Source organism: Columba livia, chromosome 8 (genome assembly GCF_036013475.1).
Source record: "Columba livia isolate bColLiv1 breed racing homer chromosome 8, bColLiv1.pat.W.v2, whole genome shotgun sequence".
Lineage (NCBI taxonomy): Eukaryota > Metazoa > Chordata > Aves > Columbiformes > Columbidae > Columba > Columba livia.
In genome coordinates, this window is record NC_088609.1 from 18,435,970 (window position 1) to 18,460,988 (window position 25,019).

The following is a 25,019-nucleotide window of genomic DNA, read 5'->3' on the forward strand; positions in this document are numbered from 1 at the left end:
CTCCGTATTCCTATTAAGATATGACCAAGGCTTAGTAAATGGGAACTACTGTTCCACCTGATTGCTGGTCATTCTGTCCAGAGACAACAGAAACTGAATGAGTCCTTCCAGAATTGAATCTGATAGTTTTCAGATCATACTCAATATACCCTCCCATTTCAACAGGAAACTTCCAACGATTACTTTCCTGGTAGGTTTTATACCCACTTTATGGTGGTTCCATGTAGATTTTTCTCCTTGGTTTATGTATGAAACTGTTTTTAAAGTCAATATCAAACCCTTACTGTAATTAGAGTAACTACCTACCACCTTCTGTGACCCTCTGGTCCTTGACAGATTTGTTCAAAACACTCCCTAGCAGTTCTGACACAGCTTCAGGCTGTTTGCTAAATACCCTGGTAGGAAGTTCCTCTGTGTCTGTGTTTCCACTGAGCTGTTACCGTGTATGCCCATCCTAGTTTGTTGACAGTGTGTACATTTGTAATCTTACCTCAGAACATTATCAGGGTCATATTGCAAAAGGACTGACAATTACCAAAAACCTCCAACTTTTTCTTGTTATTTTCAAAACACAAATGCATATTAAACTTCAAGCTGTAGCACGAGATATCTGATAAGCACTACTAATCAAGTACATGCACACTAATGTATTAACATGAACTTTATTTTGCTTAAAGCTTCCTTTCTTACCTGTCAAAGAGTCTGGATGACATTTGTACCCTGTGGTATTTTAATTCACCATAGAAAAACTAAAGAAAAAAAAAGTCACTCAATGCCTGTATCAGAGGCTGGAAGGAGAAGCAGATTTCTGAGCATCACCATAGAATAAATTGTGAGCTGTAGACTAAATGAATCCAAAATAATATCCTGCATACAAGATTTTTGGAAACAAATTTGACATGTCAGGAATTTCCTAATTGATGAATAAATGAGGAAGAAGAAGGAATTGAAAAACACACTTACCAAAAATCAATGTTTTCTTGGGGACAGGCTGAGGGAGACTTCAGGATCCATTGTTGAAATTTTAAAATGAGAAACTGCCAAAACAAAGATCTGAATCCACAGTTTACCATATGCTAGTTGGATGGTGTAAATACCAGCTCAGGGAAATACTCTCTTGCTTTGTAATTATTTCACTAATTACACAAAGAGATACTTCTCTAGCAATATTTTAAGAAACTAATCATGTAAATAAAGTATAACGAAAAGAAAGAAAAATAAGTCTGCTGCTTAAATTATCGCAGGAATAAGTAGTCCAGACTCTCGAACTCTGTTTTCCTCTCATTAAACTAGGTCCAAATCAAAATTTCTTGTTCAAGACCTGAAAAAAAGAAAATGTTTTAGTAAATTTTTTTTCCTGTCTTTAGCACACTCAAAACTCTGCAGATGTAATTCTCCAGTAAGCAGTACAGTGAAAGCCAATGGAACAGAAATACTTTATGAAATAAAGAAAATCTTCTGTCTTTTCTGTTTTCTTATTGAGTTTCTTTGAGTGAACAATGACTGTGAAAGAGCTGATCTGGGTTAACAAACCTCTTGAAAATGAAAGAAAACATGGTCTTAAAAACATATTGTAAAACACCAAAAAGTACCAAAAGAGTCTTGAACAGATCCTAAAAATAAACCTTTCTGTGAAACATGATCAAAGTTTAGTGTGAACACACTCGGACAGAACATACTGAAAAAGCATTTAAGTAGAATACATATCTATTGCGTAAGCAGTTTAATGAGTCTTACTTTAAGCCTTGTTGATCTGGCTTGAGCAAAATACACCCTCAGACTCCATCAGCAGGTACAGAATTGGAGCAAGCTAATCCTGGAAAGGCAGCCTTTATACTAAGAACTGTTTTGAATTTTACACAAACTTACTTTGTGGACTGCTTAAGTGCTAAAGTATCTTTTTCCTTCAGAAAAAGATGGTTGCAAGTAGGATACAGGTTTACATCATTTTAATGACAATGTTTACAGGTAAATATTTCCTTTTTGTGAAATTCTGTGTGCACTTAGATTGTATTGAACATGTAGTATCTATTCAGACTGCTTGCTTTTATTTGCTTGATATTTATATAATGATGAGAAACTGGAAAGACAGAAAGCTGTAAACAGATTTCTAACCAAAGTTGCATATCAAAAGTGTAACTTAGATAATAGCTTTATAACTGTTTAATCAAAAAGAAAATTAGTGGCATTCAGTACAATTATGCTTGAATAATTGCTTTTGTCATTCTGCTTCTGCAGGAAACCTTTGCTGCTAAATTTGAAACAGATATTTTAATTAAGAGGTTAATAGTTAGAAATTGGCTACCCTATAGTAATAAAGTGTAAGTGAAAAAAGAAGACAGATAGATATAAGTAGTGTTGTCAAACTGAGTCAAAGGAGCTATTTCTTTTCTGTTTTGAATAAAACTTCATGGCATGAAAAAGTAACCATTATCTTTAAAAATATTATTTAAATACTCACATTGTCTGAAATTTTTGGTAGGTGTGTAATATATTTAGAAGAGAAAATTCTGAATGATTTTACTTTACTTTTTACTTCAAAAGCACAGATATGTTTATCTGACCTAATGCATGTAACTACTGAAAAGAAAATTGTTCCTCACGCACTTGCTTTTGGTTTGTCCTACAGTTTTGAGAATACTTTTTCCATGCTAACTTCTCCAATCTGAGCTATTTGACCTGCTTATACACTTCTATAAATATTGACTAATCCTTTTATCTAGAGTGCTTTTATCTTGAATGACAGTGGTCTTTGCTTGCACAGCAATTGGCAGATAACAAGCAATATCAACACCACTTGTAAGAACAGCTGATTTACTTATTCTTGATATGAAAAAATGGCTTAGTGCTTGTCTTTTAGTGTGACCTATATTTATGTTTGTGCTAATCTTATTACAAAATAGTAGGCATACATATGTAAGTATATATATATACAGCTCCACAAAATAATTATTTTGCAACATATTCTTAACATCATTACTTAAAAAGTAAACATTTGTGTACAGAAACTGAAATGCTTATGAAATTAGACATATTTAAATTGCTCTATGGTTGTAACTTTGCATTTTGTAACTGATGTTATTTGTTTTCTATAGGCAAGGAACACACTAAAAACAATATGTACCTCTCCTGATAAAACTAATTTTATTTATTTGCTAGACGTTGATGCTTTTGCTTTGAGAAAGTCAGCCCCAATGAGTCATATTTCTGCCAGATGCCACTACACATTAAGGTATACATAGACATCTCACATAGGAATAAATATAAGCCTGGCAGATATGGACTGCTGCTGTAAAACCCCACAGCCAGAGAAAGGAGATGGCACTGTCTATGTCTGATAAGCTGAAGCTTCAAGTGGAAACTATATACTACAACTGAAGACTGACGAGTGAGGAGAATCACTGCTAAGAGGTCCTTTTAAATACATACTATGGCCACTTCACTTTCAAACAAATCTCAAGCAATTCTCAGTTCCCTTCTGGCTCTCCTGTAACTCACCACTCTTTGAGATGGGTCTAGTTACTACTTTGATTGAATAAAGCAGACAGGCAAGGAATTAGCCTGAATAACTACATATATCTGTTGCTACTTGAAGCAATTCATTGTGGCTGAATGCTACTCTGTAGTTTTCCACGAGAAGTGTCTCAATGTGAATTTGTGTGTGAAGCTAGGTGTAGTGCCTGCTACCTAGCTGCAACTCTGTGAGTCTCAGCATACCTCTATCTAATTTACAGCACCAGTTTTGCTGCAGGGACAGGCATAACTATGTCTATTAAGTACTTTGTGCTGATGATACTAGTTTGAAAACTAACTGCAAAGTATTTTGTATTTTTCTCTAGAATAACTATGAAGGGAAGTCAAAATACTAGGAGGTGCACTAAGTATGAATTTTCAAAAAAGAATGTTGATATTTTGACTGCTTCTAAGGGAGATAAGAAACAGATTTTCCCTGATCCATTGCATACAGATCAGTCACTTGATTGGTCAAGGGAGAAGTTAATATAATTACCACTTTATAGATGAACAACAGTGCAGAGGGATAAATGGATCACTTTTACAAGAGAAATATATTTGTGTTTCTTTGTGAAGTCTGATCCAGTGGACATACATCACATCTGTCAAATTACAGTGAAGCTGAGATGAGGAGCTCTCCTTTTACCCAACATACCAGAAGCCAAGCATTATATGGAAGAAGAGGAAACATGAGCCTATATTGCCCTATTTCTACAGAAGTGCTCTCATCACTAAGTTCTGAGATGTCTGAGAAAATATTAGTTTCATATTTTCTTGCTTTATATTCTGCATATAGGAGAAGTAAAGCAAGTTTTCCTGTAGATACAAGGTACTAGGAATATTCTGCTGAGACGTACAGGTTTGAACCCCTCCAGCAGCTTCTCTCAGATCTTCACATCCCAAGTGAAGTCTCCTCACAGTACGAAACTGTGGCTGATAGACCAGGAGTCACTGCTGCCTTGTTTTTGGAAGAAATGAGATCTGTTGTTCATATTTGAACAACTGCAGTAGAGACCTGATCCTGAAATATGACAGCTGCCCACTCATTGTAGTCAGGGTGCATCTTGCTTCATCTTGGCCAGGCCGCTGGTAGGAACTGTGTTTAAGGTCTGCTTTGGATTTCTTCTCACACTGGGCAGCTCCCTGTTCACTCTGTGAATGTCATTCTTCAGATACTCAGCTTGCTGGACATACATTTTGCAGAGGTTTTCACCTACTTGTCAGTATGTCTCACTATATCATATAGTACTTATAAGTCCTGTGGCTCTCACTTGAAGATTGTTGCTCAAAAGTGTTTCATATGGGACCAGAAATAGTAGTCTGTTGTGCTTCTACTATCTGGAAGAGAAGACCAACAGACTATAGTCCAGCTCATCAACACACTGTATTATGAATATGAATTAAGCAACAATTCTTGGCTTTTTATGCGTGATAAATAATTCAGTTTCTCTCAAAGCATTCTAGATTCCTACCACAGAACAGGTGGGAAACTTGGTCACATCATTTGGAGGTTATGTTTATCTCAATTATCCATATCAATCACATTATTCATATCAAAACTGTCAATTTGTTTGGTTATTTTCTCCAAAATGTGATTATTGATAAGGTGTTCGTATACTTCAAACAAGAAACCCATAGCATGTGAATGGTGGTTTTATATTTAATATATTTTAGACTTGTGAGTCAATTATCTCTTTATCAAGACTTTCCCATCTAATAAAAGATAATTTAATAAAACACATTATTAAAAGTGTCATTTTGGGCTCCAGTTATCCTACCCAGAATGTCTAATTCTTTGTTTATTTTTCAGGTACTCACTGTGATGAAGACATCGATGAATGTTACATGAACCCTTGCCAAAATGGTGGAATCTGTGAGAATTTTCCTGGGAATTACACTTGCCATTGCCCACCTGCAGACAAAGAAGGGATTTATTACGGTGGCTGGAACTGTACAGAAGTCCTCCGTGGCTGCACTGGTCAACAATGTCAAAACAATGGAATATGTATCCCACATTTAAAAGATGGCCAACATGGATTCAGCTGCATATGTTCACCTGGGTATACTGGAATACATTGTGAAACCGTAACCACGTTTTCCTTTCAAGGAAACAGTTTCCTTTTGTTGAAGAAACCCGTCACCCCTAAAAAGGAATTTTTCTATAGTGTAAACCTGAGGTTCCAGACTGTGCAACCTACAGCTTTTCTGTTTTACCGAGGGGAGAAAAACACATTTGCAAAGCTGGAGTTACTGAATGGCTACTTACACTTATCCGTGCAAGTCAATAACCAGCCACAGGCTCTTTTGCATATTCCCCATAATGTCAGTGATGGAGAATGGCATTCAGTGGAGGTAACCGTGGCAAGAGCTGTTACTCTTAATTTGCTTGACAGCTCTTGTGTAGAATCATGTCTCAATAAAAAATCTGCTGTGATAGATAATGATCACGTGATGCTTGCATTTCAGAGCACATTTTTGGGTGGCTTACCAGTGGGGAACATTAGCAGCAACTCTCTTCTTAACATCTATAATATACATTCTGCACCTTCATTTGTAGGCTGTCTTCAGGACATTGAAATAGACTTGAATGTTATTACTCCAGAGAACACATCACCTGAGTCATCCCTAAATGTCAGGACAGGATGCACTAAAAAGGACTGGTGTGAAACCCACCCTTGTCAGAACAGGGGACGCTGCATCAACCTGTGGCTGAGCTACCACTGTGATTGCTACCGGCCGTACACTGGGCCAGGCTGTGCAACAGGTAAGGGAACGCTGTTGGCATTCGTGTTTTAAGTGGTTGCTGAAAACATGATCATAAACCATCCTGTTTACCCCGTGACGAAATGGCCTGACCCTTAGAAACTCTGGATCTTAATGTTGGCTGGCAAGAAAGTCCAAGAGGTCAGCAGTAGCACGCCTTCATTATTTTTTAGTTACTTCCCCAGGAAGGCTGCTTTTCAGCCTGACAACAAAAGTCAGGCTAAACTGGTGGATTCCACTCATTCAATTTTAAAATCTTCTCAGTGCTCTTAGCACGCCATAAACTCTGGAAAACTGTAGTTCACTTGAGGTTATGCACCCTGAATAAAATTTAGAAAGCAACCAAGTCACTTGGAGTTTAAGTCTTACTTTCAAAGCATTCCTTGAAAATTTTATCCGCAAGCTCTCTGGGCTTTTATAAAGAAACTCATTTAAGGCAATGAAAGGCAAGCAAAAGTACTGCAAGTTAAAAAAGGACAGATTCTAATTTTAAAAAATGAACAAGATTATACTATTAACTTAATCTGATTAGCCCAAGGAGAAGGCAGGGCTGCAGAGGCAGCAAACGGGGCCCATGCAGCTCTCAGCTGGTCCAGCTCTGGACAACCACTAACCAAGGGGAGAAGTCGTCACCAGAGCTACTCAGTGACCAGGGGGAAAGGTGTCCATGTCGCAGTGAACGAAAGAGCACATCTCAGCAAACAGCCTCTTTGGCAGTGACAAGCAGGAATACAGAAGCTGCAGATGCCTGTAGCACTTTCCCTGCTACAAATGATCTTTTCAAGCGCCGGCTGAAGCAAAGAGAAGGAGAACACAGGTCCCTGCCCAGCTCCCAGCTGTGCTGCATCTGATGTATGAAACCCCCTGCAGCTGTAAATGCAGCACCCCAGGAACATTTTTGGGTGGACTCTGTGACTCTTCCTCAGCAAAAGTTTTAGTGATTTCAAACAGGCAGTTTTGTTTAAGAAAACTGTACAGCACCCTTGCCCCTGCTTCCCTCTCTGCTCTCTTCCTAACCATCCACACGTGGGCAATCACAGTAATGTGTAGGGAGGAAGAAACACATACATGCATACATACATACACATATACATACAAACATATATTTATGTATATATATTTGCCAACTGGACTGGAAAAAATGAAGTGCAATGGCAGAGCCATGGTCAGATTGGAATGGACAGATCCTAAACTGGTGTAAACTGGGATGGCTGTGCTGCTGCCAGTGAAGCTACATTGATTTACATCAGCTGAGTGACTGCCTCAGGGGTTTATTGAATGCATAACTGCAGAAAGCTGTAGCTTGAAATACATTTCAAAATGTTGAAATACAATTTCTTTTTGTATTATATACTTGTTATCAATACTTCTCAATAGTTTTTGGTTTTATTGCAAAATGACAAAGTCTGAGAGGTAATTGTAACAGACTTCTTTGAAGTCTAGCTGTAATTTATCCAAAGATTTGGAAAGCAACTTTGGAGTATTGGACAACATCTGGTAAATATGTTTCCCTCCTTATATGAAGCAAAATTAAAACCAGTCAGGGCCAGGAGAGGCTTACACTGGCATTAGAACTGTTGAGAATGATTAGAAAGTATGCATTTTTTTTTCCAATGACCACAATATTCCTTGCAAATCATGGCACCATGCCATTTTGATACATAGGTTCTAGATATATGCCATATTTAAAAGACTATGACAGGTCTCTTAAAGGCAGAGTGGGGGAGGCTTGTGGTAAAGGATAACATAAGAAATGCTAGTGTCTTTTTGAAGAAAAGTTGCTGCCAAGTATTTAATTGACAAGAGGCAATATTTTCTCTACATATACAAAATAACAAACAGATGTTGACTCATTTTGATCAACATCCAGATGTTGTGACCCAAGAGGTTAATACTGACCAAGGTGATACTAGCCATCTCATCAAACAGATCAGATTGATGTTATATATATATATATTTATAAATAGAGAGAAATGTATAATGTAATTGTAAACATGAAATGCCTTTTTGAAGATTAATGCTTCCTTCTAACACTGCAAATGTGTAATCCTAATTCCAGGAGAAATTTTCTTTTTACCTGCATGAAAAAAACAATATAACTGAGATTTCATGCCTCAAACCACCCGCCTCAACAAATATTTATTTGTACATACTAGAGTTTGAACAAGGAGATGTGGCTATATAGGTAATTTTATTCATTGAATTAAAATATTTTAAATTTAATTTACTTATTAAATTGTCTGTTTAGGAACAAACAAGGGATTTATTCCTGTTGCTAAATAATATTACCATGCCACATAGAAGTACAGTGTGGTTGTTAAAGGTCTGTTGGGGCTTCACAGTCAGTCCCCTATTTTCATTGGGTTTTTTAATGTAGTCATTAAAAAAAGTAGCGCTGCAGGCGGAAACTTGGCCTATGAGGTCTCACTCTAGGAGTTTTACTGCACAAAAGAGGACTGACTCTTTAGCTATGTGAGCTTTTTTATTTTTTTAAAAAAAGCATGTTTTATTCTTTCTATGAATTTGATCTATTAAAAATAGCTCTTGAAAGTGTTTAAGCAGGAAGTCTGTAATATTGAGGACAAGATCACGAAACTTAAAGTGTAAAAATAGAAACACTTTGTTGTGCTTTAATGAGATGACTCATCAGAATAAAATACGGTTTGGGGTACGTATTTTGTATCCTTACAAGTCTGAAAATCATTACTGAAAATAGTCAGGGAGAGAGACAGATGGTTTCGGTTTAATCATTTTAATTGATAAGCACACAAAAAAAGAAAAAGGCTTACCCAATCCTGGATCATTTTTCCCCCACAGCACCGCAGTATTACGGGCATTCAGGACTGAACAGGTTTCACAACTGGATACAAGCTGATGTGTATGAGCACGTGTTGAGCCTCAGCCACAGAAATTCAGTCCAAGGACTGGGGAGCCCATGCAGCACCAAATAGGTGCCCTGTTTGGAGGTTTTACACAAAAAGGATTTGCTGTGCAGCTTTCAGCTAATTCTATGAATCAATGCAAAAAAAAATAAAAATCACAAAGTTCCAGAATTACATTAGCTTCTGTGGTAAGCAGAGGATCAAAGCATCCAGATTCTTTTCAAAATGATCTTTCTGAGGACCAATCCAGGAAACCATATAAATCTGTCCTTGTTTAACCATTTGAGAACACAGTGTTACACGGAGCATGATAAAGGGGGAGAATATGTCCAATAATATAACATCTGGTCCTGTACTGAGGCTTAATGCTACAGCCATGAAAGCCAACAGGAATTTTGAAATAGAAGCTATTTACAGCTGGATCAAGTCTTTATTCATCCATAAATACCAGCACATCTTACTACCATACATAAATATTACCAGAAGCAGCTATTTGATCATTGCATTCTCTCCGTTCTCATTTAGCCCTAATTATTTTATTTTTCTCCCTTTTCTTTCTCTCTCTCTCTCTTTTTTTTTTTTTTTAATCTTTTCTCTTATCTCTAACTTCAAGAGTACATTCCAGGCCGGTTTGGATCTGCAGGCTCCTCAGGCTATGCTGCTTTTTCTCTTGATGCCTCTCAGAATGAACATTTTAACATATCAATGTTTGTCCGAACACGCAAGTCTTCTGGCTTGTTACTGGCTTTGAGAAACAGTACCCAACTGTACGTAAGAGTCTACTTGGAAGGTGGGAAACTCACACTGTTAGCTCTAAATTCCATGAAATTATTAGGCAAACACTCCATGAATGATGGAAACTTTTACTTAATAACATTAAAAATAGAACCAAATAAGATGGAATTGTTCCAGTCCTCTCAATACCTAGGCTTTATTTCTCCTCCGGTACTAACCATGCAAAGTAAGGATATTCTTTACATTGGAGGCCTACCAGATAACAAAGAAACTGACAGAAATGGCAGGTATTTCAAAGGCTGCATCCAAGATGTAAGAGTGAATAACCACCCTCTGGAATTCTTCCCCATCATCAATGCACTGAATTCTCCTGTCAACCGGACCCTGATTAATGTCACCCAAGGATGTACTGGTGACAATCTCTGCAAGGTAAGAATGACATTTTTCAGTGCATTTTAACACGTCTATAACGGGAAATTTCTTTTAAGTTTTCATACATGCCCATATACCATTTGATGATAATGACATCCTAGGAATATTGTAAAAATTCTAGGAACTATAGATTTTTATTGAGTTATGCTACTCTACATGAGTATCAGCAGCAAAACGTATTTGCATATTGGAGAATGAAAATGTTTTAAGGTTGAAATACTGTTTTTTACCAATTATTTAACATGTGCTCTGTGCTGTCATAGTACTGGTCTTTATCACTTTCCATCAGAAATAAACAGAATTCTCCTTTCTGTCAAACAGTACCACATCCTTAGGGCTGGGAATCCACCAGCTTTTATTCATGCCTAGGCTGTCTCTTCTCTTTCACCATAGTCCAACCCTTGCCACAATGGTGGTGTCTGCTATTCAATCTGGGATGACTTCACGTGCACGTGCCCCCCTAACACAGCGGGGAAAGCATGCGAGGAAGTGAGGTGGTGTGAGCTTGGTCCCTGTCCTCCTGAAGCACGATGCCAGCTGGTACACCAAGGATTTGAATGTAGGTACACTTCAGTTATTCCTATCATCTTTGGAGATTAGAAACATTAGAAATTTTCATCAGAATTTCCTTTAAAACCCATTGTTCACTGCCTCTAAAGTTCATTCAAATGTTATATCTTTATTATAATAACAGTTATGACAATTGTAAGTAGTATCAATGGGAAGATTCTGCTCTACCAAACCTAGAAATTTTCAGCCAGACCCTTTGACACAGACACTGACATTTACAGGACCTTTGCTTCTGACTTATTCAACACAACTTGTCAAGGTTGTACAATAGATCAGTACACTGCCAGAGTGTGAGTGTACCTCTCATACTTCCACTGCAGAGATAGGAGGATATCCAGTATTGGATTAACCTTAGGATGTTCTCCATCCTCCTGAAAAGACAAGCTACATGACATACATTGCATCATTTGATTTTCTTAAATGTTAAATATCTTTGAAGAAGGTTACTTTAATACCAGCAAGCAATACAGTTATTCAACTAGTATTTTCCTAAGAAGAACCTGCATGCCAAGCAGTCTATTAGTTTAAAAATTGATGACAATTAGCTGTCTTACGAACATTAGCCACCTTGCGTATCTCTTTCCTTCTCCACTTTCCTTCTCCTTCCCACCCTGGAGTGGAATTTAAAAAGCAAGTAAGGATTTTGAAGCAATATTTTTTCTTTTTGTTATCAAAGAAACCCCTAATGATGCTGTGAAGGAAGATAAATACACACACAGTCTGATGGAAGCTGTTAGAATGGCTGACTCTTAGGAATGAGAAGGTTGGTCAACAAAAGATTTCTATCGTAGACAATTTGCTGACAGAACAATATGATGCTATTTTTCTTGAGATTGTTAGAATCAGCACTGTAACACTTGTTAAAATTTATAACTGAAATCAAAACCATTGCACCTTCTCTAACAGACATCTTTAATGATCACATCAAAACACATTCATGACATTTATTATTGCATATTACAGTATTATATAAATACACGCAGACAGAGAATTGAAAAGTATCTGAACTGTTTCCTTTTGCTGAACTCAAACTAAGGTAGAAAAAGAGCTGTTTTCCATGGGCTGTTGTTATACTTTCACCTAGATAGCTACACTCAGCAAGCCCTTTAGGAAAACTTGAACTCCAAAAAAAAAAGGTAAAAAGCCAATACAGGAAGCTGATGTGGGGAACATCAGGTAACAGCAAAACTGCATGCCCAGTGTCACAGCTGAGAGTAAAGCACATCCAAAAGGCTTACTGTACTCAGGCCTTAAAAAGAGTTCTGCAGGAGTATTTTAGCTTTTGAGCTTAAAAAAACCTCAGCTTTATGAGATATTTAAAAAATCAGAAATAATTTTGAAAAGCGCTGACTTTCATTTTTAGTAGGTTTTCCTCTGAGGAAACTTTTCCTTTTGCACCAGGCAATATAGTTACACTTCTGCTGCCTTAGTATCAGGATATGCAGTTAACAATTACCTACTGGGACTCCCAGGGGTTCTTTTCACCAAGATTCACTGAGCCCAAAGATAGTTCAGGAACCAAAGTTATCTCAGTGCTAGGATCTTGCAAAGCTAAATTTGTCTGAAGCACAAACAGAAGACATTCCTTCCCATCTCCCCTCCCTGTTTATTATCCTCATAAATCTCACAATGCGCAAACTTACAGCCCAATGATTCTGTGCATTTTAGTAGAAACCATGCTCATGAAAGATGTCAGATGTTTTTGTGAAGATGTCCCTAAAGCTGCCGTAATGTTGCCCATCGATTTTCTCTCATGGCAGTGCAAAACGAGTGCTCTGCTGCCCTCCCAGTGCCACCAGCCCAGGCTCAGAGCCCTAGGCAGGGCTGGGGAGTGCGCACACAGCGGGAGAAGGTGGCTTTAAACATGATAGGAATGACTTCTCTCACACTGACTTTGAAGGGGCTTTTTGCTAACTGACTTCAATTAAGTTCACCCTTTTTGCACCAGTAAGAGTAAACTGGAATCCAATCAAATACTTTTTAAAACCTCTTTAGTGCTTTACCTGAGAGAAGAGGATCTGAGAACAACGGTTCACCCCATGCAGATCTGTCATGAGTAACAACAAGCTGCCTCTCCTTAGGGAACGAACATAAAATGGCAAACAGATATTTTCCTTTGGAATACCCTCTCAGCCTCAGGTTTTACAATTATGATCTCCTTCCTTTTTGTCTAAAGAGGGAAGAGAGATATAACACTAATGTGGATTGTATCTTTAGAATGCTAACTTGAGGTGATGCATATCAGCACACTTCTTATGGTGCTGGCACTGCCCTGTAATCTCTACGGCCATAAGGAGTGGGCAAGCACAACTGAAACATGGGTGGAATTTGATTGTTTTTCAGCAAACCCACAAGAATTTACATGACAGGGAGCATGGGGCACTGAAGAGATGTTGTTCCACATGTATTGGTTTAAAGTTGGCCTGGTTTCTCAATTATTATCTTTGCACAGGTCTTGCTAATGCAGTGTTTAGTGGCCGAAGCAGTGCGGTATTTTACAGAAGCAATGGAAAAATCAGCAGAGACCTCACCAGTATCGTATTTGGCTTTCGAACTAGGGACACTGACGTGATACTGCTGTATGCGGAGAAGGAGCCAGAGTTTGTTACCGTCAGTATTCACAATTCCAAATTACTCTTTCAATTGCAAAGCGGCAACAGCTTTTATAAGCTGACCCTTGCCAGTTCGCTGTTTGTGAGTGATGGGAAATGGCATCAAGTGATGGTCTCTATGGTAGAGCCCCTGTCCCAATTCTCTAGATGGCACATTGATATAGATAACAAGAAAGACACTGCAACTAGCACAACTGCTTCAGGAAGCCTCAACTTTTTAAGAGAAGAGACAGACATCTACGTGGCTGACAAGGCTTTTGACAGCCTGGATGGCCTGCGAGGATGTATGAGCACCATAGAAATCAGTGGCATTTATCTCTCTTACTTCGAAAATGCTGACATCCCTACTAAAAAACCTCAAGAGGAGCAATTTCTCAAAATATCCGCAAACCCTGTTCGTACTGGCTGTTTGCAGGCAGATGTTTGCAGCTCTGATCCCTGCATGCATGAGGGGATATGTGAAGACTTCTATACTTCCTACCACTGCGTGTGTCCAAAAGGATGGACTGGCACCCATTGTGAAGTGAACGTTGACGAATGCTCTTCAAATCCCTGTATTCATGGAAACTGCACCGATGGGATCTCCTCTTATGAGTGCAGCTGTGAACCTGGTTACACAGGGGTAAATTGTGAAGAGGACATAGACAATTGCCGTGGCCACCAGTGTGCAAATGGGGCCACTTGCATTGATGAGATTAATGGATATTCTTGCCTGTGTGCTGGTAACTTCACCGGAAAATTTTGCAGGTACTATAAATAAGGCAGATCTGCATGATTTTGTCAGGTCTCTTCTGAAGGGTTATTACTCCACTGGTGTCTCCATTTTAAATGCAGATGTTATACATCTCTATATTAATCACGGGCGCAGAATTAATGTATAAAGAGTCTGCAGTACAGAAAGCTGTACAGACCAATTAGATGTGGACTGAGGCAGTGCAGAGCTGGCAGCTCAGGAGGAGACCGATGAGGCAAGGAGCCAGGGAACAAGGCACAGCTCTGCTGCCAGCCTGGGTCCTGTGATCTCTCTGACGACAGGATTACAAGTCCACTAGATTTCAGAGATATCTGAAATTTTTATGTATATATAGATATATGTTTATATATTTTTTAGAAAAAAAATAATTGTTAAGAGTCTCTAAAACTATACTTTATTAGAGAAATAGAGCTCTAGAACTATATGCAGAGAAATTCAGAATTGGCAGGTAAAAGAAAATAATAATAGAATGACTTGAAAAGTTTTTTTTCTCCACTCACGGCATCTTTGCATGTCTATTGCTCTCAAACAAGGCAAAATACTTCTCCTTCCTCCAGAGTAGTCCAACAAACTCAGTCTGCAGCAGCCCGAAAGACACAATCATCATCATGCTGCCTAACCACAGTCTTTTAGGCTATAATTACACAATTCTCAATTCTTGCTGACTTTTTTTGAGCAGTGAGTACATCCTGAGATTTAGAGATGCCTTGTACTGGTCCAATATGAACATCTTGTATGTTAAGTCTCTCTTTTGAACTCTTTTACTAAGCTGTCCCAGTACGACATAGATCCATATCAGTAATGTAGATAGAGCATTGTGCCCCTTCTTTTTGTCATTTGCTAAGAAATTGGCTATTAAAGTTGCCAATAAATACTTAGCAAAAGAAAACTAAATCCAGCAAATTAAAAAAAAGCTAAGCAAAATATGTTTTATGAGTCTTAAACCTCAGTTTCTGCTGTCATTCCTTTAGATGACACCCCAGACAGTGACAGCATTGCTCCCCTGGTGCAGTCACTGCCTGCTGCTGACCACAAGCACCCCAGGCACCGGGAGTGTAAATGGACACAGATGTGGGGTTTCCTTTCCAAAGAGGAATCCAAGGAGTCACTAACTGTGTGTAGCCCCTGAAACTGTGTTAATTTACAGGTAATTTCCCATATGTACTTTCCCATATGTACTGAGTACTATCAGCCAGCAGCAGCACTATTGATATAGATAACAAAGGCACCGCAACTAGCACAACTGCATCTATATGAAGACTATCAGCACTAGATTCTGCATTCAAGTAACAAATTTGCAAGGTAGATCTAAATATTTTCCCCCAAAGCAATGGCCTAGAGTCAAATGAAAAGCTATGAGAGCATGAGACATCCAGAAACAAGAAAAGTGCAAATAACTGCCATTGTCTTCTTACTTACCTAGGTACAGAAGGTTGCCATACACTGTTTGTGGGAATGGAGAGAGAAATCTCACATGTTTCAACTATGGCAACTGTACCGATCTCGGTGGTGAGCTGACATGTGTGTGCCTGCCAGGATTTGCTGGAGAACGGTGAGATGCTTTGCCCAGCAGATCTTTGTGTAGCAATTCTTCCAAAAGCTGTTCCAGAAGGGCCCAGAGGATAATAGCCACAGGGGTTTTACCATCCTGCAGAAATACAAAGTAGTTGGTTAATTCAGCAGTTCCTTGCTTGAGTAGATTTGAGGGTGTGAAGCCATAGCAGTTTTACTTAGACCAAAAAATCACACATTAATGAAGAAAGATTCAATCCAATATAGTACTATTAACTCCAGTGGAAGATATTTCTTAGACAGCATTATACACTTGCTTCTATGTGCTGGTTTTTTGGCTTCTGTGCCCATTTTGTACACGACAAGCTAGAATGTTATCTTCCCATAGGTGGGGGCCCATAAACATACTTATCGTGCTCATATATAAAAATCTGCTACAATACACTGACACATGAATATGCAAACCTGTTTCATTTTCACAGGTATGTGTTGTGAATATACAATTTCTTCTTTCAGAGGGATGGTATGAGATTAAATACCCGCTGTTGTTGCAGTGTGTTATGAAGTATGAAACCAGAATTATTATTTTAAAAAGTTAAGAAATACTTTTTACCTGTTATAGTTTAATCTGACATAAAGGCACCTTCCTCATAGTGAAATTTGTATCTTGTGGCATATTGCTGCAATTCACACCATTTCATAATGTTCTACAAGTAGCTGTGGAGCAGGGTGGAAGATGTTGTCCCAGTCAAAATATAGTCTCAACAGGTAAGGGCACCTTTTTGGATAGTAAGAAAGAAAATACCATACATGGTCTTAGTGAAATTAGCATTACATCAGAGAATAATATCCAAAAGTTCCACAGGACCAAGTTATGCTGGCTTTGCAAGAACAAAGAAGTTTTAAACAAAAGCTTTTATTTCTCTCAAAAGCTTATTAACCTGCTGATTTTGGGGAAACAATACAGTAAGCTATAAAAGACAGATGAAATTAAAATTTCCACCCACTCAATGTACAGTGTAGATGGCAGACACACCTGCATTGTACTGTTTAACTCAGCCAGAAGGTCTGTGTCCCACCTCACAGTATGAAAAACAAAAACAGTGAAAAAATCAAATAAAATACGACATAAAAAAGTAAAAGCATTTTCTTAAGACATTTCTTTGGTGTTTACATTTCTCAAGACTTCAATGTAGAAGTACTTTTGTACTTTTCCCTTCTTCCTTCCCCTGCCAGGCGACTTGCTAACTACAGCTTTGGGAACGAGTCCTCCTTACATCCATCCCACTGGCTGGCAATAATCTCTACTTTATGGTTCCCAGGATTCTCGTATTGAACGGCAGCCTTGTACCAAGCATACTGCACTTTAACTGACTATTACAGCAAGGCACTCTTCTCCAATGGTTAAAATTGACTATTTGTCCTCTTTTCCCCCAGGCTGCCAAGACATAAACCAATAGTACTTCCATGCATGCAGATCTTAGTATATCAAGTGAGAAAATGTCACCCCTTCTTTTTTCAGAATAAATTCAAATATATCAGTTAATCAGAAAATGTAAACAAAAACACTTTTATATTTTTTTATATATATTAGATTGAGAAGGCAGGCATTTTCCCTTGGGACAATATTTCATGTCTCAGAAAGCCATTGATTCACAGTATAGAGAAAATAGTATATTTCTATGTCAATCTATTGACTTGGGATCACAAAAAAAAAGCCCAATGAACTTAATAATAGGTGTGAACGGAAATGTGGAAATATTACTCTTCATAAAAGGAGATCTAGTCTCTTGAAAGCAAGTGTTTCGTTCAGTTCAGGCTGGAATTTTCAAAATTACCTAAGGAAGATAGATTTCTAAGTATTCCTGAAGTTCAGTAGGATCTAGGTGCCTAATTCCCTAGAAGATTTGAGTGGGGGGTGGGGGTGGGATGGGGGTGTATTTTTTTATTTGCGTGGGTAAGTTCACAGCTGTAGAATTTTTGTACATTGGATGCTTTAATTTAGCTTTTTGAAGTATATGAATATAATTTACCACTGAAGGAAACTGTTGAAATGTTTCAAGAGATTAATAAAATTAGATAAAAGGGTTTAGTACAAAGAACTGTTCTCCAGTGTAACACTTAAACTTTATTACATAGTTATGAGTATGATTGAACACAGCAATTCCTTATAATTTGGAGGGAGTTTCTCACATTTTTCTTCAAGAATAAATCTGCTTTTTTCTCTTGAAAACTTAGGATTTACTGTTAGCATTATTTGAAAAAAAATAGGAGCAGGGAATTAAAAGGGAACATGGTTGGAGCAGAAAATCGCCAAATCATTACTAGTTTTCAGACAATCTCACACATTCTCCATTAGTATTCAACTGGTTGTTTGAGAAATTTTAAGAACTCAAATTTCATTTATCATCAGAATTAGCTTAAAAGCACTTAATAGTTCATTTTTAAGCTCACAAAGCCCTGTTCTGCACCATTCTTACAGCCCATTTCCTCAGAGAGGCTGGTTAGGAGATTCTGCCGGGCATCTATTGGCATTTCAAATTGAGAAAAACAAAGCAGGTGAGCATTCCCGGGGCACTCAGCTGGGAAAAACACACGTTTATTTGACTTACATCCAGACTACTGAGAAGGAAAACGTGCCCTCAGCTCCCTGGAGTACTGAAAATAGATAAGCAAGCTGTTGGCAGCATTTGTGCCAGATCTAGCTCTAAAATCACACACAAACTTTCATTTCACATTGCTAAGCACCATTAACCACGAAATGCTTTTTGGAGATGAAATTTCTGGCTTAACTATCCATGTTTCAAAATAATACAGGAAGTTCAGGATTTGAGTGTGGCTAATCAGGCAGTTAATAAAATCATAAACACGTGTGGAAAGATACCGCAGAGTTCTAATAGAACAACCTCCTCTTCCCTCCCCCAAAAGCTTCTGAATTAAAAATGTGCCTGTTTAGTGCATTTGATTTGTGGTTTCAGATGCTCACTATTTGCAGCCTTTCTTCTAGGTGTGAAAAGGACATTGATGAGTGCAGCTCCGACCCGTGTATGAATGGGGGTCTCTGCCAGAACCTACTCAACAAGTTCCACTGTCTCTGTGACGTGAACTATGCTGGAGACCGCTGTGAGATCGATGTAAGCGACCTCTCCTTTTTTGTCTCTTTACTGTTGTGGCAGAATCTCTTTCAGCTTCTCTCCTATCTTATTCTACGAATGGATGATGATCCAGCAGTTGAGTGGGGTGAACAGGAAGACTACTAAGCAATCTCTAGACTTTTGTATTTTAATGCAGCAGAAGATGCCTTGTACCAAAGAGCTTAGCAAAGCAATACAAACATCAGAGTTGTAAAACTTGTTTTATATTTCCTTGAATGATTTTCTATTAATCGCTTTGGATCTGGTTTAATTCTTTCACTTAATTTTAGAACAAAAAGCTAGCAGATCTAAAGCGTCTCATCCCACCTCCACCACAGCATTTCACTGCATACACACTGCCAGTGGGCAACAGTGGCACACACCAAAAGGCAGTACATGTTAACGAGAACTATAAGATCACTGATGGTGGCATTCGAACCTTACTGCAACGAGTCACAAAGACCTACTGCCTTCAATTAGGCTAATTTTACCATTAAATCTTAGAGATGGTGACGATTTCTGCATCACATACCATGTTCATTGCTGTTTCTTTCGCAGTTACATCTAACATCTGAGAAATCATCTAGGATATTTTTGGATAATTAGATAATGGTGTGGATTAGCAATTAGCAACATGCTGAGGATGCTCTCACATCCATTTGAATTAGTGGCCATCCTGCACTGGTGTCAGTAACCCTGAACCTCTGCTCTGGTAGCCTGTACTCCTCTGATATAGTATACTGAGATAAAATGCAGCCATCTTAATCTTCATCGCAATTCCACTTTCAGGAATGGCCCAGTAAGGGCACCAGACTTTAAAATCATAAATTTGTTATTTATTCAAAGATTTCTACAACTTCAAGTAAATCTATGTTATCCATAAATAGATATGAGCATCATCCGACTAAAGTGTGGGATATAGGATTTTTCCTTCTTAGGAAGTGATCAAGGTAATTCAGTTGATTGGTTGTCCCTGGATTGCTTAAAGAATAAAAATAAGAAGCCTGAAAATTACAAATATCAGGAAGTTTAACGAAAAAAGTATTACATATGGTTGCCCTTGAGAGTGTGGACACAAATGAAGTAGATTGTTAAATACAGAACAGTAGTAAAAAGTGAGTTTTTGTTTTTCTGAACAATTCTTTAAGGCAAAAACCATTTATGAATGGTTCAGCCCTATTTTCAGGCATTCATGATCATATTTGTATAGATTCTGTACTGATCTTAGTAATTTAAATAGTGTCCCTGAGTGATGATTCAAAAGAATAAGTCCTTATGAGGTGTTGTTTTATTATTAAAGGGTATGGCATGTAGCAGGGTTATAGAGAAGACTAACACTAGGCACTGAGGTTTTATTACTTCAGAGAGAACAGCTGATCTTTTGCAGAAGCCCTTGAGCCCACTGAAGTCAGCTTCTCCCACCTCAAACCTGACCCTGTTTCTTCAATCGTACCCAACTTGCTGTGTTTTGGACTTGGAGTGTTCATGAAGAGCAAATCCCACCTTAAATTCTACAGTTACATTAAGACACCTTAAATTGTGTATAAGTGAGGTGTCAAGGTTACCATATTGCCATGGCAGGATACAGCTGAAGTCAACTATATAGCTGATTAAACCTACAGTGTCAGAGGAAATTACCTTTTTTTTTTTTTTAATGAAATAAATATTTCTGTGTGAAATGTTTACATTTTGGTTTAAAATATCAAAGTAAGACAAAACAAAATGAAAACATTCACCTTGTTTTGAGTTAAAATATCAATTTTCTTTCATCTGGCGAAATTTAAAATCATAAACAACATATTATGTTGGAAATGTTATTCCAAACTGTAGATTTCATTTAATCATAGCGAAAAATGTTACTTGGTTCAGTATTGTTGAAATGAAAAATTAAAAACTTAAACACAAAATAACTTGAAATGAAAACTATCACATGATATCAGAATTCTGATTAAAAACAAAGAAATAAGACATTTTGAAAATTCAAATGAAAAAAACGATGCTACTAATCAAAGCTATTCAAAATAAGTTTGGAGTTTGTTTGTTTGTTTGTTTGTTTTGGGGGGTGGGGGGGTTGGTTGGGTTTGTTTGTTTGTTTGTTTTGGTGGGTTTTTTTTGTTTGTTTATTTGGTTGGGTTTTTCAGTCAAAATTAAGAAACTTACAACAAAGTTTTGTGGGTTGTTTTTTTTTGTTCTTGTTTTGTTTTTCTTACTGGGTTTAGTTCAGATTCCACATAAGTAAATTGAACTGTTGTGTACTTTATGTAATATTCACTACAGAATATACTACAATAAGCAAAAAATTAATCCTGTTATTAATGTTGAAGAAAGCTAGAAAGCAATACTTGTAATAGCAGTATGTCTGACATACTATAGCTATACGCATAATACGAAAAATAAAGAATGTATCTGTATAGAGATTCTAAACCTCTTTCTCTCCAATACTAGAAACTTGATATAAAAATGAACATATGATAATACAGAGTTTACACGGATTTACAGCAATATGCAAGTTCCTAATCTAGAATATATTAGCATAGCACCAGTTCACCCTTTCTTTTACTGAGTACACACCTGTAAATTAATTCTTTCCTTCCTCTAATGCCTTGTCATCATGAAACATCTCCTGATTTCAGAAATGCTGCTCCTTTCCTCTTTGTACTTGTGTATTCTCCACTCCATTATGCATCTGTACATAACTTTCCTACCTTTATACACAAAATAAACCTTCTGCCTTTGTCTCTTTATGTCTGCTCCTTGTTTTCTGCTAATGACTGTGTTCATTTGCTTTGAGTGTGCCATGTTTTCTGAACATTTGCACTTTACAGGTACACCACACAAAAACTGAGGTTGCATCTTCCCAATGTCTCTAGAGCAGTGCTGAGCGTACAGGGCCAGGCTGGTGCTGCCCACTGACGTGGTTCAGCCGCTCGAACCGCTTCAGCTGCAAATACTGTGTTACCCACCAAGGGTGACCACCTGGGTAGCTCTTGGTGCCTTACAGAGCTCAACTAAACAAGCCCCCAGTCCAGCGATTCAGAGATAAAAGTATTTTATCCATATGGCTTGAAGTGACTCTCATTACTTGGTTCCTCCCTATGTACTGTCAACGCTTACAAAACTGTTGAGCGTTACAAGGTCTCTGACAACATTTTGGTGGGCCATCCCTTTCCATTGAGCTGTTGTAGCCCATAGGCTGGACCTGTCTCACACACAGGTCTTCCGACACACCCAGTGGAGAACAGACTTGATATTTCTAGTTTAAAAGGTTTAAAAATAAAGAAGCAAATGCCAGATTAATTAAAATAACTTTCTTGAACATATATATTATCCAAAGAAATGCGGTGGTGAGACAGTTATCATGAAACAGCTATATAAGCAAACATGAAAAAACAGTTGGATGAATGATGACACTAAGCACTGATTTATTTTTTTCTTTTGTTTTGTTTTTTTTTTTTTTTTTGTAAATCCATCCAATTGCTAAGATGCTTTTGAATTTGAGGGGTTGAAAACATAAAACAGTAAGATCTTAATGCATCTTCAGTGTTGCATTTTTATTGGAAATGTTTTGATATTTGATTTTTTATTTAGAACGCAAATTCACAGACATGTTCATGCTTTTGTGAGAATCTCAGTATTCATTTATAAACCAGCCAAGCAAAAGAAATTTTAAAAAAGGATAATTCAATTTTGGGTGTTGAGAAGAGCTTAAAAAAAATAGCGTCTCAGTGTGCTCAGGGTTATAAGAGGGATACCAGACATGCAAAGGAAAGAAAGCAAACAAGCAAGGTCATGATTTTTTGAGACATGGCTTGTGGTATTGATTACTGGTATTATCTGTAACAGATCTGCCTATATTTTGACACTAAGATTCAAATTGTTTTTCAGACACCAGTGACTGTCATTCAGAAATATGGGTAATGAGAAGTATGAGAGTTTGGGCTTGAGGACGAAGTAAGACTTGTGAAAAGAAGGGAAAGACAGCAGTGATGGAGGTACTAGAAGGAAGAGCAAAGGGATTTGCATCAGCTGTAGGATGAAGGAAAGGTTTTCTTTAATGTGTTTGGCAAACGCATGAGAGGTACTTCACCAGGGAAGTATACACAGGGAATGACAGAATTGCTTTATTGACAATAACCCCTACTTTTGACCCTTAAAATCCAGGCTCTGAGTGACCCTCCTCTGCAGGTTCTCTAATACAATTCGGCCTCTGCCAGCAATATCCTGCCACAATTTGTCTACAAAGAGCCCATGTGTTTGTGAATTGGAAAACATCCTTGATGTTTTATGCTTACTTGAATTCTCTTGCTCCCAGAATATTTATTCTTTAGGAAGCCATGATCCAACACTCAGTTTACTCAGCGTATGGGACTACAGTATGTTGCTGAAACTGAAAATAGGAAAACAGCTGCTTCAAACTCACAGTGATGAAATCAGGTATCACTCTTCCATTGCAAATATTTTTTCTGGCCTGACACCCAAAAGTTCAACCAAGGCAACACTTTACTTGTATCTATTAACTTTTAGCACTTGACCTTACATTTTATATACTGAGTCAGTGATTCTCCCAAAAAATAAGGAAACATCTCTTTGCAATTTAAAATTCTTCAATATTTCTACTTCAGGAACCACAAACTGTGGTCTTAAGAACCATAACCTGAAAAAAAAAAGCCACAAAGAACCTCCAGCAAGTCTTCTTTCTGTGTTACTTATATTACTATTATCTGAAAGAGATCTCCAGAGAGTGGAAAAAAAAATAAATATCAGATTTTGGTTGTTCGTTTCACTTTGTGTTTCAAAAGTGCCTTGAGACCCCATGAGGCTCAGGAGCACATCCTGCTACTGCTGGGCTCTGCTTGTGCTGGTAAAAGGCAGACACATCGACTGGCGAACAGCTCAGTCTGTACTTCAAAATTGTTTCTTGAATATCATCATCAGCTGCACCTTTGGGACAGCACTTCCTCACAAAGCATACCCTCTCCTATTGTACCTGTGAATATACATGAAACTGGAAAGTAGCAGTGGATTTCATGTCCCAGAATTCAAGTTCTACTTATGGTAGCTACTGCTGTGCTCTCTGCTGTGCCCCTTTGTTGCTTGCATGTCCTCTTCCAGCTGGTACCATTCCATCCTCCTGGGTGCAAGGACAAGCATCATGCACTGGAGGTTACAATTCACATTTAGTGTCATTAAAAATACACAGATAAGCATGTAAGATATGTTCAATATTGAATATCAATTCAATAAAACTCTCTCAGGCTTCCATAGCACAGACACACAGAATTATGATTGTATCTGCTCTACAGTGATTAGTTAACGTATTCATTAACTGCAAGGGTTAGTAATGTGAATGTAGCAAATGATACTTAATTACAATAATTAATGCCTGGTGATTCATGAATAATACATTCCCTAGCTATTTACATATTCATACTTGTGAGGCTATTAATGGATAATTACCATTTGACTAAAAGATGTGGACATCAGAAATGTAATAACTACACCATTTTCCCTCAGTCTCACTGTAACCTTAACTGTTTGTTTTGTTCCTGTATATCTCTATCTTGCTACTATATAGAGAAATAAAAAAATATTTATTTTTAAGGCCTATAGAGCAATATAATTGCAAATACAGACATACAGGTTAGTTTTTCACATTGCATCAGTTCTGAACCCAGTATTCTCACCAGTTGATGTCTTGAGGCTGCAAACAATTTAGAATAATTTTAGGATATTATTTGAAAAGAAACAAACAACAGTTTACCTTCTCTTTTCAGCAGACAACTTCTCAATATTAGGAGACTGAGAGCAAGAGCAGTGTTAATGTTCTGCTTCTTCAACCAAAAGAAAACCACAAAAAAAAGAAAAAAAAAAAAAACAACCCAAAGAACAAATTTACACACTTGTTAGGGAAATTATTTGGTGAAAGCACTTTGTGATTTGTGAGAACTTTTTGCTTTTGATTGGTATAGATTTGTTCTCCTCATAAATTTACACCCTTTCCTATTGCAGAAGGTTAGGACATTTCCATACTTCAGAGTTTGTTCATTTGTGAAACTAGACAATAATATTAATCCTCAGGAGTTTGGTTAAATGAATAAGTAAAGCTGGGTAG

General features: G+C 37.6%; 1 protein-coding gene across 13 annotated transcripts in view; it reads left to right on the forward strand.

Moving 5' to 3' along the window:
• Nucleotides 1-25,019, forward strand: part of CRB1 (crumbs cell polarity complex component 1) — a 118,970-nt gene that overhangs the window by 61,574 nt on the left and 32,377 nt on the right. For 5 of the 13 annotated variants that reach the window (XR_010474314.1, XM_065072343.1, XM_021294125.2 and 2 more), the window contains 7 exons: nt 5,324-6,277; nt 9,772-10,322; nt 10,719-10,884; nt 13,348-14,254; nt 15,685-15,813; nt 18,769-18,907; nt 23,220-23,341. Coding sequence is in view for 12 of the 13 variants with exons in the window: in XM_065072343.1 (XP_064928415.1) it covers nt 5,324-6,277; nt 9,772-10,322; nt 10,719-10,884; nt 13,348-14,254; nt 15,685-15,813; nt 18,769-18,907; nt 23,220-23,341 (2,968 nt within the window). In the remaining variant the exon portion in view is untranslated. The remainder of the gene's footprint in view (nt 1-5,323; nt 6,278-9,771; nt 10,323-10,718; nt 10,885-13,347; nt 14,255-15,684; nt 15,814-18,768; nt 18,908-23,219; nt 23,342-25,019) is intronic. The other 8 variants (XM_021294124.2, XM_065072344.1, XM_065072346.1 and 5 more) reach the window with 3 other exon arrangements.